Consider the following 15,341-nt stretch of genomic DNA (forward strand, 5'->3'; position numbering starts at 1 on the left):
GCTTCTGGGGCCATGAAAAATTAGAGGGGGAAAATTAGATATGCAAAGATATCAAAGAAGCAGGGGAGAGAGAGAAAATTGAGGATGCTCAAGAAAAGGGAAACATTCTAATTTGAAGAGATAAAAAATAGTCAATTTTTGTCCCTCTCATAAATCCTTTCTATTATTTAACGTTTTCATCGTTATAATGACTTGTTACGGGGGATGTGTTGGTCTTCAACTACTTCCAACAAGATTCAAATTTTTGTGCTATTCAATCACTCTTATTTTTGTGTTTCTGCTTTGTTAACTAGTATCTAGGAAAATTTCAAAACAATCTCTCTATTCCATGATTTTCAGTTCTTAACGATGATTACTTATTCATTTAAGGTGAGGAAATGGAACAAGATAGAGGAATTGTGTGGCAAACAAATGAGGGGAGGGATTAAAAATAAGAGAAAGGTATCGAAACTTCAGTTACCTATAAAAATTGAATGACAGATAAATTTAGAGTTAAAAAGGTAGAGTTATGTTGGTAGATAAAAAAAAATGTTTAAAATATTGCTATAGAGGAAAATGAATAAAGAAAAAAAAGTGTTTCAAGGATAAAAAAGGGCCACGAGTGGATCTAAGGTAACATTGTATGTGGCCCCTAATGCACTATATCAATATTTCCATTAGCATTAACTGGCTTTAGTTAACATATTGACTAAAATGACCGACAAATTCAAGAATTGGGAACCTTTTTGCACCAATTTCTTTCTTTTAATAATGAAAATGATTGAGCCATAATTTTTGAAATACCAAATCCACCATTCACTTCTTTTTATCCCGTTCCATTGTAAATATTCGATCAATTAAATGACAATTTACTTATATTAGATATCCAAACATAGTCTTACAATATAAATAAATAAATAAATCAGGGTATACAAATAGAATAGACAGTATGAAATTCTGTTAGAGGGCCTAATATGCCTGGTCTTGGACCACCCACCGATGTCTGTAGTGTTTAAAATTTAAATGCAACTGAATATTAATAATGACCCTCGCTGAAAGAATAAGTGCGCTCCCACCACACACTCACTTTCATCTTTAAATTATTTTTTCCACCATCTGACACAACAATCTTCAATTGTCATAAATCGATTTTATTTTTCTTCCAATGTGCATCAAATACTGTATATGAAAAGATACACAACCCCCACATCAACTTGCAAAATTGCATCACAACTCTTTCCAATATTTTCTTTTTGCACTTGTTTTCTCACCCATCCTTGATAACCAAATATCTCTTATCTCTCTGACCACAAAATAGTTGGACATAATTAATGCTGGTTGAAAACGGGTTTTGGAGGATGCAACAACACTTGCAGGACGTTTATTATTCTCAACTAAATGAAGGGGAAATATGTTAGTGTAAATTGTAAAACAATGGCTTGATAGTTGATGCATATGTAGAAAATATAAGTTTTTATTTTTACATATGCATCAACCTCAAAATTCTTTCAAATGCATGTTTACCAAAGTTTTGGTATTTATTGCTAAAACAAGAGAAACCCCCACAGAACTTTATAATGGTGATATACTACTATAAAAAATTGTACAGAGACTAAAACAGTTTTATCATAGGACTAAAATTTAAACTGAATAGTTTATCTGGAGAGAATTTAGTTCTTCAATAGAAAATTATAATCATAATGTCAATCAAACAATTGTGATTATAAATATTATTTATGACCCAATCCAAATTAAGATAAAAATACATTTTATATGTAGAAAAAGGGATTCTATGATTCCAAATGAGATTATTAAGAATCCAACACTCTAACTTTCCATTTAACAATTTCCTAGACATTCTTTTATGTATGCAATTATATAAGAATATCTCCTAAAGAAGATTGATCACTCTTTTAACCACCTCGTGAAAAATCAATTATCCACCAAAGAATCGGCGCCATCAAGTGTTGACACTTTTTTTTATGTCAGTTGTCATTATCACTTTGATGACTCGTGGATATCGGTGTCTCAAGGGAGGCAATATTGTAATACCCCAACTCAAGATGTCGTAGCCTTTTTTACCTCTTTTCTTCCATTCTTGTTTTGTGGCTTGTGCAATGCAATCCTTATTTACCTTTCTTCCAGTAAAAAAACCCAAGAAATACACATACACAACACGTGTCAACTAAAGAATGCTTGAATCCTACCACCAATAAACTAGATTTAAGCATCATTTTTATTTTTTTGTGCATCTCAAATAATAGTATTTTCAAAAGGCTTTATTTCGATAAATGTTTGAATTTCAATGAGTTGCCAAATTGTACGCTATACGTTACTATAGTAGTATTATCAAATGAATAAGAATTAACAAACATAAAAAGTTCATATATTTTAATTTTGCAGAATTAACAATTAATTAAGGATGATAGTTGCTCTATAATAAAAAATATCCCCTTCATTTTGTTTTTCAGGAGAATTAATTTACGGTTCTATACAACAGTAAAAGTAAAAGGAAAAGAGGTCGAAGCAAAACCCTGTCATTGAAGTTGCACTTGCAAAGCCACGGTAATAAATGAGATTTTTCCCCCCATTTTACCCCATGTTAAAAATAGATTCATACCCGTCGAAACTTCCAAGCAGGCTTACCGTCACCGTTAACGTTTGTAAAAATAGTCTAGTTTTCTAACTATCAACCATCATTACTCCGTCATCTCCGCCGTCATTCTCGCCGGCGACATCTTCGTCGTCGTCATCGAGCCACCTCTCAACGGGAGCACATTCCGCCTTGTGCCGAAACTTCCAATCAAGCGCCTGACACGCGCGTGAGCAATAGTTCACCACACCACAAACCGAACACCTTCGAAACTCGTGCCTCCTTGTCTCGGGTCGCCCGCAACCCGATTGAGAACAGAGTCTCATACCCGCACTCGGAAACCCGCCCCGAATATCAAACCACTCCGACATGAACTGACTCGCCGGGTGAACCTCCGGCGCCGGAACGTTGCAGCCGTAATCACTCAACAGCGGACAACCCGACCCGGTTTCCGACCGGAGCCTCGGGTGGGGGACAGGTTGGTGGCTCCACGTCAGCCAGGGACGCTTGTTATTCCCGGCGGAGAGCACGGCGGCGAGTTCACGCACGTTGGCTTGCACCAAAAACCGTCGACCCTCCGTTACGTTTTGTTTAACGCCGTAACCGTCTTGAAGGCAATGACCAAGCTCCCGAAGCGCGTCGATGTGACCGAGGAAAGCCGCGCGTGCGCAAAGCGCCACACCCGCTCGAAGGTCCTTGTCGTTTTTCGTGCCGCCGCTTCCGTTGAACTGTATCACCGCGAGCGAGTACAGCGCCGGCGCGTGAGAGTTCATCGCTGCCTTCGCCATCAGCGCCGCGCCGCTCCCTCTGTTTTGCAAACAATAAAACCGAATCTGCACAAAAATGAAGAGCCCCAAGAGGCTAAGAATCAAACATTCGTTCAACATTAAAAAAAAGTATTTTTTTTCAAAAAGAAAAAACTAACCAAGCCGAGAGTGTAACAGGCTTCAATGTTTCCGGCGTCGGCACAATGTTTGAGGAAACGGTGAAGAGAGTCGCACCAGTTTTTGGCTTTGACTGAGAATGTTTTGTGGGAAGCTTTTGATAAGACAAGAGAGTGAAGGCCTAAGGAGTTTAGTCTCTTGCACCTGTTCAGTTTCAACAAATCAATTAAGAAAAAACTGTTTTTTTTTAATTTTATTTTTTTGAGAAGATTGAGAAAGGTGCGTGCGTACGTTATTAAGACACTGATGAAATCGGAGGGGGAGGTGGCGGTGGAGCTGAGCTTGCAGAGGATAGAGAGGACGAGGTCGTCAGGGAGAGAGTCGAAGCAATCGGAGGTTTTGTCCGGCGAAGTCTTTTGTCTTTTCCGGCAAGACATGGTTTTTAGATAAGAGAGGCGTCTCCTCGTTCGCATAATATGCCTAAAAGTTAACCTCTTGGGGTCTATTTATGTGGCTTCCTAGGTCTTGTCTACAACTACAAATAGGTGTGTGTTGTGTTGTGTAATGGAACTCTGAACTTGGAACTTGTAAATGAATGAGAGAGAGAGAGAGATAAAGTAAAAAGGGTAAACGCAAAGTGGGAAGTTACATAGATAGGAGAGTTGAGATGAGAGGAGAGGGTAATGAATCAGAATCCCCCACCACGACACACTTACAACACACCAACACTAATTTAAAATACTACTAGTATACTTTATTATTATTATTATTATTATTGAAAAGGTTAAAGAATAATATGAGAAAGATTTTTATTAAAATAATATAATATTAAATTATTTATGGTTTTTTTGTGTTTTCTTTAGTTTTTTAAATTTTAATCAATATTCTTATTAAAAAAATATTTGTTATGAGATCGCATAAAAACATGAAAAAAATAATATAATTTTACCTATTTCAATAAAAAATCTTTTATTTCCTTAATTATTTTTTAATAACAATGATTAACATTTTTCATAAGAAAAATATTTAATATCATTTAATGCACTATCTTATTTAAAAATAATTCTTTCTTGAAAAATCATTTATTAAAACCTGATTGATACTAATCGAATAAAAATAAATGTCTGAAATGAAACTTCAATTTAAACCGGCACATATGAATCTTTTTTACATAAATGAAAGTAAATCTTTTCAAGAGACTAGTTAAAAAAAATAATTAAGTAATTTTAAAAGTGTATTTGTTATTTTTTCATTAAAAATAATTAATTTTTAATTTCTTGAACGACTGTTCTAAAAACTTATATAGGAAAAGTTTGTTTAAATTTAAATTAAGTAATTTTAAATTAAGAATTTTATTAAAAATGTTTATTTAATAAGTAGATATAATTTATTTTTCAAAATAAACAAAAAATTATTACTTTTAAGAAAAAATTATTATTATTTTTCAAAATAATTACTATTTACACAAACACACTAAAACATAACATAAAATAACTTAATATTTATTAAAATAAATATATATTTTAACAAATAAATATAAAGAAACCACCCTGTCCTTTATTTTTAAGAAAATATAATTAATATTTTAAAAAAAAAACAATTACAAAGGGGGAGTTGTTAGTTACAGAAAAGGCTCTCTTCTTGTCCTTTATATGTGTCAAACGGCGTTGACCAAGATCCACCCTGTCCTCCTTCCTTGCTTTAATGCTATTCATGCCTATGCTCTTTTTCTTTTCAACACTCCTTTATTTTTTTCTCTTCTTTAATCTCTACGTCTCTTTGCTTAAGTTTAATTCAAACAACTATTTTTCTTCAAAAAAAATTCAAAACAAGTATATAAGACACAAATACTATATTTTCTCTTCTGGAGTTCATTCATATTAAAGTCAACTGTACGTTTCATTGTTAGTTAAGTTATATTATTGAGAGAGAAAAAATTATAATTGTTGAGAAAATATTTCATCTATCGACAGATTTTTTAAGCTATCATTTAATTATAAATTTGTATGTATAATAAACTTATTAACCTCTTTAATAGTTATTCTAAAAAAAATTCAATACTTATTATAATTTCTAATTAGTTGATTGTGTCAAAATTTTCATACTGATTGTGCCTAAAAATTAAACTATACGGACTACGGAGTACTACGTTACATTAATGATATACAAAATCATTTTGAACGCTAACTAATATAATTGATAAGATTCATATAAAGAAATACTTCACTTTTAAAAAAGGAGTATAAACAGTATTTTTTTTTGTGCTAAATATAAAAGGTAAACATAATTTTTTAATTGCATTTTTCTTCTTCTTCTTTTCATTTCAGAAGATCAGGAAAAGAAAGAAAAAAAATAGAAAGCATGGTCATGAAAAATTTCTGTTTCTTGTTGCCAACAAACAAATGAACCATTTGCTGACATAATTTAAAGCGGTGGAATAATATTACGAGTGCTGAATCTTTTTTGTTATAACTAAATATGAATTACAATTCTTATACTCCATAGTTATTTTTGCTAAATTCAAACAAGTGCATCACAGTTTTATTACGGTGTTTTTTCTTTGATAATGAAAAGTTTTCTTTTTTTCTTTTAAAGAAAAATATTGAAATGAATGAAACAAAAATGTGAAATAAATTTAAATTTTTAATAGCGTTGAATAATCATAAATATAGTTTTTGTATTTCATATCTGAATCAACCCAATTAAGCTACCAACCTAAACTGAGACACGTTATTTCTAAGAGGAAAGTCTTGTATATTGCTCCGTCTCCGTTTTTTTATCTGTATTTTAAAGTTATTTTTTTAGAAATCAAGAAATAAAATTAATTTTTTCTTTCTTATTAATTATTATTTATTCACCAAAAAAACATATAATCATTTTTTGATTTTAATGAAATGTGTAAACTTTTCTATTTGATATTTTTTTTCATTCCACAATAAATATATATGGAAATCAATTAAATATAAAAAATAGGTAAAGATAAAACTGGCAAAAAAATAATTAATATAATCTTAAACTTTACAAATAACAGATAAATAAGAATAAAAAATTTCCAAAATTCGATAATTAAAAAGAAATAGATAAAGTATATAAGTGGTTTAAATAATACTATATTTTTTATTTTTTATACTACAAAATCAATATCTTAAAATGTAGGTCAAACTTTAATGTTTAAAAAGGTACATTTCAATATCTGATATTTATAAAGTATGAAAATGAGAATAAAAAAAAAGTGTAAACTAGCTGTCAACTAACTAGTTGTTCACTAATATGGAACCCTCCATTTTGAAGTCTTGCGGTAGGATTTAGGGATGGTTTGGTTGGAGTCAAATTAAAGAAAGGAGGAAGCAAAAACACGGAAGAGTGGAGAAATGTGCAGAATGCTGTGGTTTGTGAAGAAATATGCAAAGGTTTTTAAGAAAAAAATGAATCACTCACCTAAAAATGAATCCCACACCTAAAAGCTTCCTTACAAAATCGAATGGTGCACGAAAATGCCTGTATCTTTGTGTAGAGGCTATTGTGCTATGTGAAAATAGTGCCTATTCTCTTCAAATAATGTCACATTCATAATAATAATAATAATAATAATAATAATAATAATAATAATAAATTTTATTTATTTTTACTCACATAACAGCTTTAATTTAAATATTTTTATTTATTTCTCTTTAATCAAGTCACCTCTATTCCCATCTTATTTTTCTTCTCATCTATTATTTTCTCCTCACAAACCAAATGTTGACTTAGTTCTTCTAAGGTGATGATGCGTACTTTAAAAAATAAGTGCACCCATGATCATTAAATGCAAATTAATTTCTAACATAAAAGAAAATATTGACTGGGGTTTTGGATAAAGTAATCTAAATCTCTTGTATTTAAATTTCTTTATTTAGATAAAATAATTTAAGTTTCATCATGCTAAGAATAAACAAAAGTAAATTTTAAATAATGAAAAAAAAGAGTTTAAAAATTAGAGAATCAAATATTAAGTATTTGATATTTTGATACCAACATACTAGTAATTTGCAATTATAAAAATATTGTTTAACACAAAATATTATATATTGATAGAATTTAATCAATTTATTATTCATAGATGCATAAATTGGGGGAAAAAGAGAGATAAAGAGAAAGAAGTGTCCAAAAGAGAAATATATATATATATATATATATATATATATATATATATATATATATATATATATATATATATATATATATATTAGATTAAATAAGAGAAAATCTATCTGGATTTAAAAGCAATGGTGGACATCCGTGTCGAGTGCCATGGCCTGCCTAGTCTGATACCATCTCTCCAAGTCCAAATGCCATAACTGATCTACGTATCTTATCCATATTTCGTCTTTTTTTATTTTTCTGCCAAAAAAGAATCAACTTTTTTCTCAACCTTTTTTTTTAACTGATTGAAGAAACTTTTTCCTCAAGTTAGAAATGTTATCCTTTTAAGATGCTATAAACTTCTTTTTTTTTTTTTTTTGCAACGTTACCTAAATAATTGGCATTTATGGTACATGGATGAACTCCATTTTCAGTTATGGAGTTTAATTTGCATTTGGCACATTGAAACCTAATATTATATTCAAATTCATTCATCTTATAAAATAAACCGAGCCGACAACTTTAACCCAAAAAACCAACAAACCATTATTTTCTAGTTTGGATGGCTGAGGAGATATTAAACGAAGGATAATATAATAAAATATTTTCATTTATCGTAATATAGGTTTTGTTTATAAAATTATAATGAGTCAAGCGGGATAAATGATATTCATTTAATTGCGTGTTTCATTTAATACTTTACCTTTTCTTTTAATTTAAGAAGGATGAAAATATGAAATGAAACTATTTTAATAAAATTATAACTTATTATTTTATCAACTTTGGAACCAATAAAATGTAAAATTTTATTCCATTTTATTCTAAAATATTTAAAAAAGGATACAATGATTTTTTTATATTTCGTTTTTTACTTCATATCATTTATTTCCTTTTCATTTCATTTCGCCATCATTATCCCAACATACCATAAACATCCGTACCATGGTCTTTAATTAGCAGTGATCCTCGGAAGGAAGAAAAACATGTTCCATAATGGACTGAGTAGAAGATTGGGAATAAATGGTTTAACTAACAAGTTACTACATTATAGACGAGTTATGGACAAAAGCAAAGAGTCCATAAAAATCGCGTGGTAGCTTTGTCCATAACAGAAGAAAAGATGTATATCGAAAAAAAAAGAAGAAAGGAAGCAAAGATCAGATATGAACGATGTTACAAAATGTCATATAATTGCTTGTTAAAATATCTGTCAAAATTAAGAAAAAAATATCTGTCCAAAAATTTAGTTTTTTTAAGAGGTAAAAAATTTTACTTAATGGTACATTTCATGTGAGACCATATATTATCTTTTATTTCAGTGATTTTAAGTGATTATTATCTTAAAATTTAATAATAAAAAATTGACAGTGAATTTTTTTAATAAAATTCAAATTCACATCACATATTGTCATGTACTAATGTATGTATAAATTTGTTAATTTTTGTACTAATTTTGATAATATATATGCTTGAAAAGAAATAAAAGGCATTAAGTGTGTTAATACAGGTACTTCATTTTTTGTCATGTCAATTTGGATAGAATCTGATTTGATATGTGAAAGAGATGTGTGAAGTATGGCCCACTTTTGTTGGAAGGTTTGAAGACAGGTAAGTTGTATCGTATGAGTGAGAACGGCTCTTGTCAAATTCTGCCACGTGGATTGTTTTCTAGTTTGCACATAGATTAAAATTAAAATTTTTATAAAATTAATTTAAGCATTAAATGTAACTTAAATTAAAATAAAATAATTTATTACGAAATTTAAAAAATAATTTAAAATGTTAAACAAGTACGTAATATTGTAATGATAAATCCATTAGGAATAGCATAATAACGATTAATCTAGAACTTTAGATTACGTAAAAAAAAGAACTTTAGATAATTTGCATGCAATATTATATACAATTTTTCTTACCGTTATTAAATATAAAAAATTATACGGCTATACCAGTCTCTGTTTACGTAGAACATTTTAGTGAGTTTGACTATGAAGAGATAAAAGAAAAATAAAAAGAAAATTTTAAAATTATGGGTGCATCTCACATCTTTTTATTTTAATTTAAATATTTATTTAATTTTTTTCATTCTTTTTCTTTTTATACGATCAAGCTCATCTTTAATAAAAGTTAAAAAAAAATCAGTAAATATTATTTAAGGAAAGTATTATTTATTTATTTATTTACATTTATATCCATATGGTGAGTGAGGAATATGTTTTTTTTTTCACTCTCACTTTTAACTCTTATAATTTGAATTTAAAAGAAAAGTGAAATATTAAATTGCATTCCTATCATTATATAATTTTGAAAATGACATTTTCAGAAATACATGTCCAAAGCTTGAAACAATTGCCGTAAGTGTCGCAATGCCGGCAAATATATCAAATTGAAAATAAACTTTGGAAGAATTGTGTAGAGATTTGTGTCTTGAATGATTGGTTTCACCTTGCTATTGAAAAATGATAATGTCTCCTCTCCTGTGCGTATTGCAAGAGGAGAAATAATTTGTATGCTCTGTCTTTTTGGTAGGCAGACGAATAGATAAAAAAAATGAAACCCAACTAAACAAGAAAAACCATTTGTGTACACAGTTTTCGTATACCTTGGACAACATTTGTGTAATTAAGTTGTTTTTTTCATAGTAATAGTAATAAGGATACGTCACTATATGTCTACAGAATAATTAGAATGCCAATCCTTAGCGTTGAATCATTACAAAGTTTGCAAATCTTTAATTTGTTTCTTAATTATTCTAAGAATCACTCTTTAAGGGATATGCTAACAACAATACTAATTAAGAAAGAATAATTTTAATTACGTAAAAAATAAAATATATATTAGATAGCTTTTTTATTTTACACAATAATTTGTTTCCTGACCAAAATTTTAAGATATTATCTTATGCTAACAAGAATACTAATTAAGAAACAATAAATAAATCACTAAAATATTTTTAACTACATAGAAAATAAAATATTCGATAACCTTTAGATTTTTATACAATAAATATATTTAAGACATTTTTTATTTTATTAATTAACACTTTAGAAATAAAATTAATTAATATTTTTTATTTAGTAATTAGGAGATTTGTTACAATGATATTATAAAAATATTTACAGTTAAAAAAATTAATTATAATTTTATAATTATAATTTTATAAAAAGATTTCTCACAAAAATATTAATTATTATTTTTTAATTTGTGTGATTGCTACGTGTAACTACAAGTAAAATATAAATCATTAATATTAGCCTAAAAAATACGCATTACAAAAGAAAGTATTTAAGATTATAAAAATTATGTATAATTAATTTAAAAATACATTTAAAAAAATAGAAAAGGTCCCATGTGTTGTTTTTCAGAAGCAAGTATACTAAGAATTAAATCATTCTAAAAAGAAAATATTTTTATTTAATATGCAAGGATAATTTTGAAAGTGATTTATTTAAGAGAAAGAAATTTTCAAACGTAACAATAAAGTTTTATAATTTTGTTAGCTTATCCTAGAAATTGAAAAAATAAAGAAATATTTTTCAACAATAAAATTATTTATTTTTCATAAGTGACAATATCTATTTTATTATATAAATATATATTAACATACTTTACTTTTTGTGACAATATCGATTCATAATAACCTTAACTTGCTTGAGCATTTCTTATCTCATTTCTCTTTAACTCAATCTGCTCATTTAATTTGATGATTAATGCAAGAATTTGACATGGTCATATCAAAAACTGCAATTAGATGGGGTTTATTGGCATGATTGCTACGTGGTGATGATAGGCAGTGAATGAAAAGTCATATGGGGATGGGACGCAGAATTTCTGATTGCGCTAAAGAAATGTCAAAGATATACATGATCGTTAGTTAGCAACTTGTGTTCCATTCCATTTAATATAACTCATTCATTCCAGATAGGGGATTTTCTAAGTAGTTATTAACTTGGCAACGTGCCCTTATCATTGTCATTCGTAACATGCATGCACTACCTTCAAATTTATAATAAGACACAAATTAAACATATATATATATATAGTTAAGTTGTGCGCTATGATTGTTGCCACGGATGCTAACGAGAATCGAGAAGTTGAGATATTTTAGATTCAACGAAGAGGATAGGTTTACGTGCAAATATATCAATCTCATTTCCCCTTCCTTAGCTTCCTTACGCAGACATTTATCAAGAAATTAAAAGGGGGTTGAATTAATTAAATAACTGATCAAACCGCAAAAAATTACTTCATTTATAAATATGTGTACATGTTCATATATATACCTGACTGAAGAATTTGAACGAGACAAGAGAGCAGAGGATGTTGCTTAACGCATTTGCTATATATGCCGCTCGTGACCGGTGTGAGCGCGTGCACGTGGTGATTAATCTACGATGTAGATTGAGTTGAGTATGGTCTAAGTTAAATTTTGCAAGTTTAACATGTGCTAAATCGGAGGGTCATTCCATTATAAAAACACCTATTAACTACTTCGAATTAATTGGTAAAGCCAGGCTGAGAATTCCAATCCAATACTAAGGTTGAGGTAAGCCACAAATAAAGCCAAAATTAAAAGGTGAATGAGGAATTGAGAACTGATCAAGTCATCCTTAATTATTAATATTAATTTAGATATGGGAACAAACTACTAGCAGTCTACAACTATAATAAACAAATTGTGGTGTAGTACTTGATCGGGAAACCTCCCTCTGTAACTTTGAGAGGCACACTAAAGGATTAAGATAGCCCCATTGAGGTAGTATTGCTTATATATAAGGGGAGAAAAGAAAGAATGAAGAAGAGAAAAAGAAAGTAAAAGATGTAATGTATGATTAAAAATGAAGAGAAAGATAAGTAAAAAAAAGAGGATAGAAATAAGGTAATAAAAGAAACAAGTAAATGTATAAATAAAAATTCCTTTATTTTTTATCCAGACATTTAAATATAAAGGAATTTAACTATCGAAATTCTTCTTGCGCAAGTTAATTTGTGTGCTTAATTAAAAGAAATAAAGAATGTAATTCATACTTTAAAGAATGTAACTGGAAGAAATAAAGAAAAGAGTGACATAAACTAAATAATAATAGCAAAGTTTAGTTTACATAGGGAGTAAATAAAAATGATTTAGCTGAAAATTATGTTTGATTAATAATAGGATAAAAATGTAATGAATCATGATGTGCACACTTGAGAGGCACGTGAATTTGAGGAAGTGATGTTGTTGCACGTGATTGAGTCGATTGTGGTTTTGTACGTTACCCTACTTTCTCTCCCAAGAAAGTGTAGAGTCAGATGGAAGGGACAAGAGATTTTTGACAGGGAGGGTCCTTTAATTCAATTAATATATGTCATGTGAATCTTGCCAATGCCCTATATCCGTATGCTGTATGTGTTCAAAAGTTACAAGCGAGTGGATCAGCACGCCCATCGTATCCTACGTATTCGCATTTGGCACTTAGCACCTATCAATTTCATAGACAATTCATTCCTTCGCAGTAAAGTAGTAAAACCTTTTCCCTCTCCTTTCAATATTTTGTGCGGTTATGGTTAAGCTGCGTTCAGCACAGTGAAAAAAAAAATTAAAAATATAAATTTCATCTCAAACCAAGGGATCCTAATTAAGTAATCCAATCATATATCATATTTCCAATACCTAAATTAAAATGATTCAAATTGTAGAAACATACCCCGAAGAAATTCTGAATCCTGAACCTGAATTAATGCACTAAATGGAAGAAGAAAAAAAAGATTTCTTGCCAATTCATCTTAATTGATATATATTGTCCCTTACTTGGCCATGCAAGCATGCGTGCCGGTCTTGGGACAAACTACTGCTCCCTGCTTCCCTTCAACTTTACGTGCATGGTAAGTGAACCTCTTGGCCAATTTTAACTACAAACACACGGAGCAGACCAAGCAACTTCCAAAAAAAGGGAGAACAATAATTACATCAAATAATAAAAGTAAAACAGACCCAAAAAAAAAATGAACAGGAAGCATAAAAGTCTAGCCGAACTTCAAAGTTGGAACCGGCTGGTCCTCAACCAAAGGAGTGAGTGACCCTACTCATTATCAAACCATGACTTTTGCTTTAAATTCGGCTGAACGGTACCCTTTGACTATTCCAGCCAAATTTCATAGCCACGTTTGAGTGGATTGACCTTGTCTTTGAATTTTAGAAACATTGTTCATACATTAAACTATTATAAGAATTATCACCTTGAATAATTAACAAGTTAACAATTTTGTGTTAGAAATTTCCAGTTGAGGCTATATGCGTAGACCAACTTCCAACCTTTGAATGTTCTGATCCACACTATAGTCAACAGGAATTTAGCTGAAGAAAATAATACAGGGTTAAGATAGCGAGTTGGTGGAACACAAATCATTGAATTGCATTTCAAACCTCATTCCCACACATGATATGTGTCAATCTCTGCCGAAAGCTAAATATATATCCATTTGTAACTTAGGATTTCATGCTACTTCATATATAGCTGATAGCTCCTCATCTAATTATATACAGAAAAAATTTCGTTCGATTACAAATTTCGGAGTCTCAAATTTCTATAGATTAATCATAGTTACAATTGCAAAAATTAAAGTGTTTGAGCAAAGTGTGTGTGTATATATATATATATATATATATATATAAATTGACGACAACATTGATGCGACAACTAAGTGGGATTCGATTTGGCGCATGGTTTTAGCTATACAAACAAAAGCTGCAGTCCATTTATCAACATATTATAAATATAAACGAATAACTGTTTTCAGTCAGCAAATTATGCTGGATCATACGAGTAGATTAAGTTTGACAATTTAAAAAATGTGTCCGTAAAACATTTATAGTCGGTGACTAACCCTTACCAAATATCAAGGGATTGGTATGACACTCCGTGAAATTTCGATGCAGTTCTTTTTTTGTGAAATTTAAATACCCTTATCAAATAGTATCAAGTTTGATAATTTTAATGCACTTTTAATTGGTGAAAATTCTTTTTCCTTTCATAGTTATGAATTTTAAACATTCTGTAAGGGTAATGGCAATCTTGTTTTAAATCCTAAATCCTATTTGTCTGTAATTTAACTTTCCCAGTTTCTAAAAGCTTCCTAAATCCGGATTGTCTGCATTAATTATTCTTAGTTCTAAAAGTACTAAATAATATATGTATATATATATATATACATATATATATATATGTATGTATTTACTGCTAAAATATTTATTAGTGCTTATCCGGGCCAATAGTAAACATATTACAAATTTACCATGGAAGAAATTGATGAAAGAAAAAGAAAACAATTATATAGTTGTTAAGATTTAAAAATAATATGAATGGATGGTTAAATTAAAATGTGATGGCAAGTGAAGGTAGCGTAAATTTATGTCATTTTCATTTCTGAATCTTAGCACCCATAAACTACCAAGTATTTGGGATTTGTGAGATTTTAGCGTAACGAACCATAAATGGGATTAAGGAGAGGGAACCATTGTTTGAGTCATGATGTTGCTTAACGCATTTAGCTTGTGGGTTGTGGCCCCTCCTTCCTCGTTTATCGAGCAAATATCCCACTCAGCCCCTACATGTGCTGGCCCTTTTGTTTGAGTGATTTTCAAGCTATCAACATTCTCTGTTCTTTTCACTTCTCCGAATTATTATTTAGTTTATTTCAGTGCTTTCAAAACATTTTCTACTGTTACTTTTATAAAGCTCTCAGATTAATGAAAGGATAAAATAAAAAAAAGAATATTCAAA

At 29.6% G+C, this 15,341-nt stretch overlaps 1 protein-coding gene across 1 annotated transcript; it reads right to left on the bottom strand.

Moving 5' to 3' along the window:
* Positions 1-2,339: 2,339 nt before the first annotated feature.
* On the bottom strand, positions 2,340-4,147 carry LOC114382656 (F-box protein At1g67340-like). The gene is made up of 3 exons (XM_028342218.1): positions 3,748-4,147; positions 3,498-3,660; positions 2,340-3,405 (listed from the first exon to the last, which is right to left on the bottom strand). Exons 1-3 carry the CDS (start codon positions 3,927-3,929, stop codon positions 2,662-2,664), a joined length of 1,089 nt encoding a protein of 362 aa, XP_028198019.1. The 5' UTR covers positions 3,930-4,147; the 3' UTR covers positions 2,340-2,661.
* Between the last annotated feature and the right edge of the window lie 11,194 nt (positions 4,148-15,341).

This window comes from Glycine soja, chromosome 13 (assembly GCF_004193775.1).
Source record: "Glycine soja cultivar W05 chromosome 13, ASM419377v2, whole genome shotgun sequence".
In the NCBI taxonomy this organism is placed as follows: domain Eukaryota; kingdom Viridiplantae; phylum Streptophyta; class Magnoliopsida; order Fabales; family Fabaceae; genus Glycine; species Glycine soja.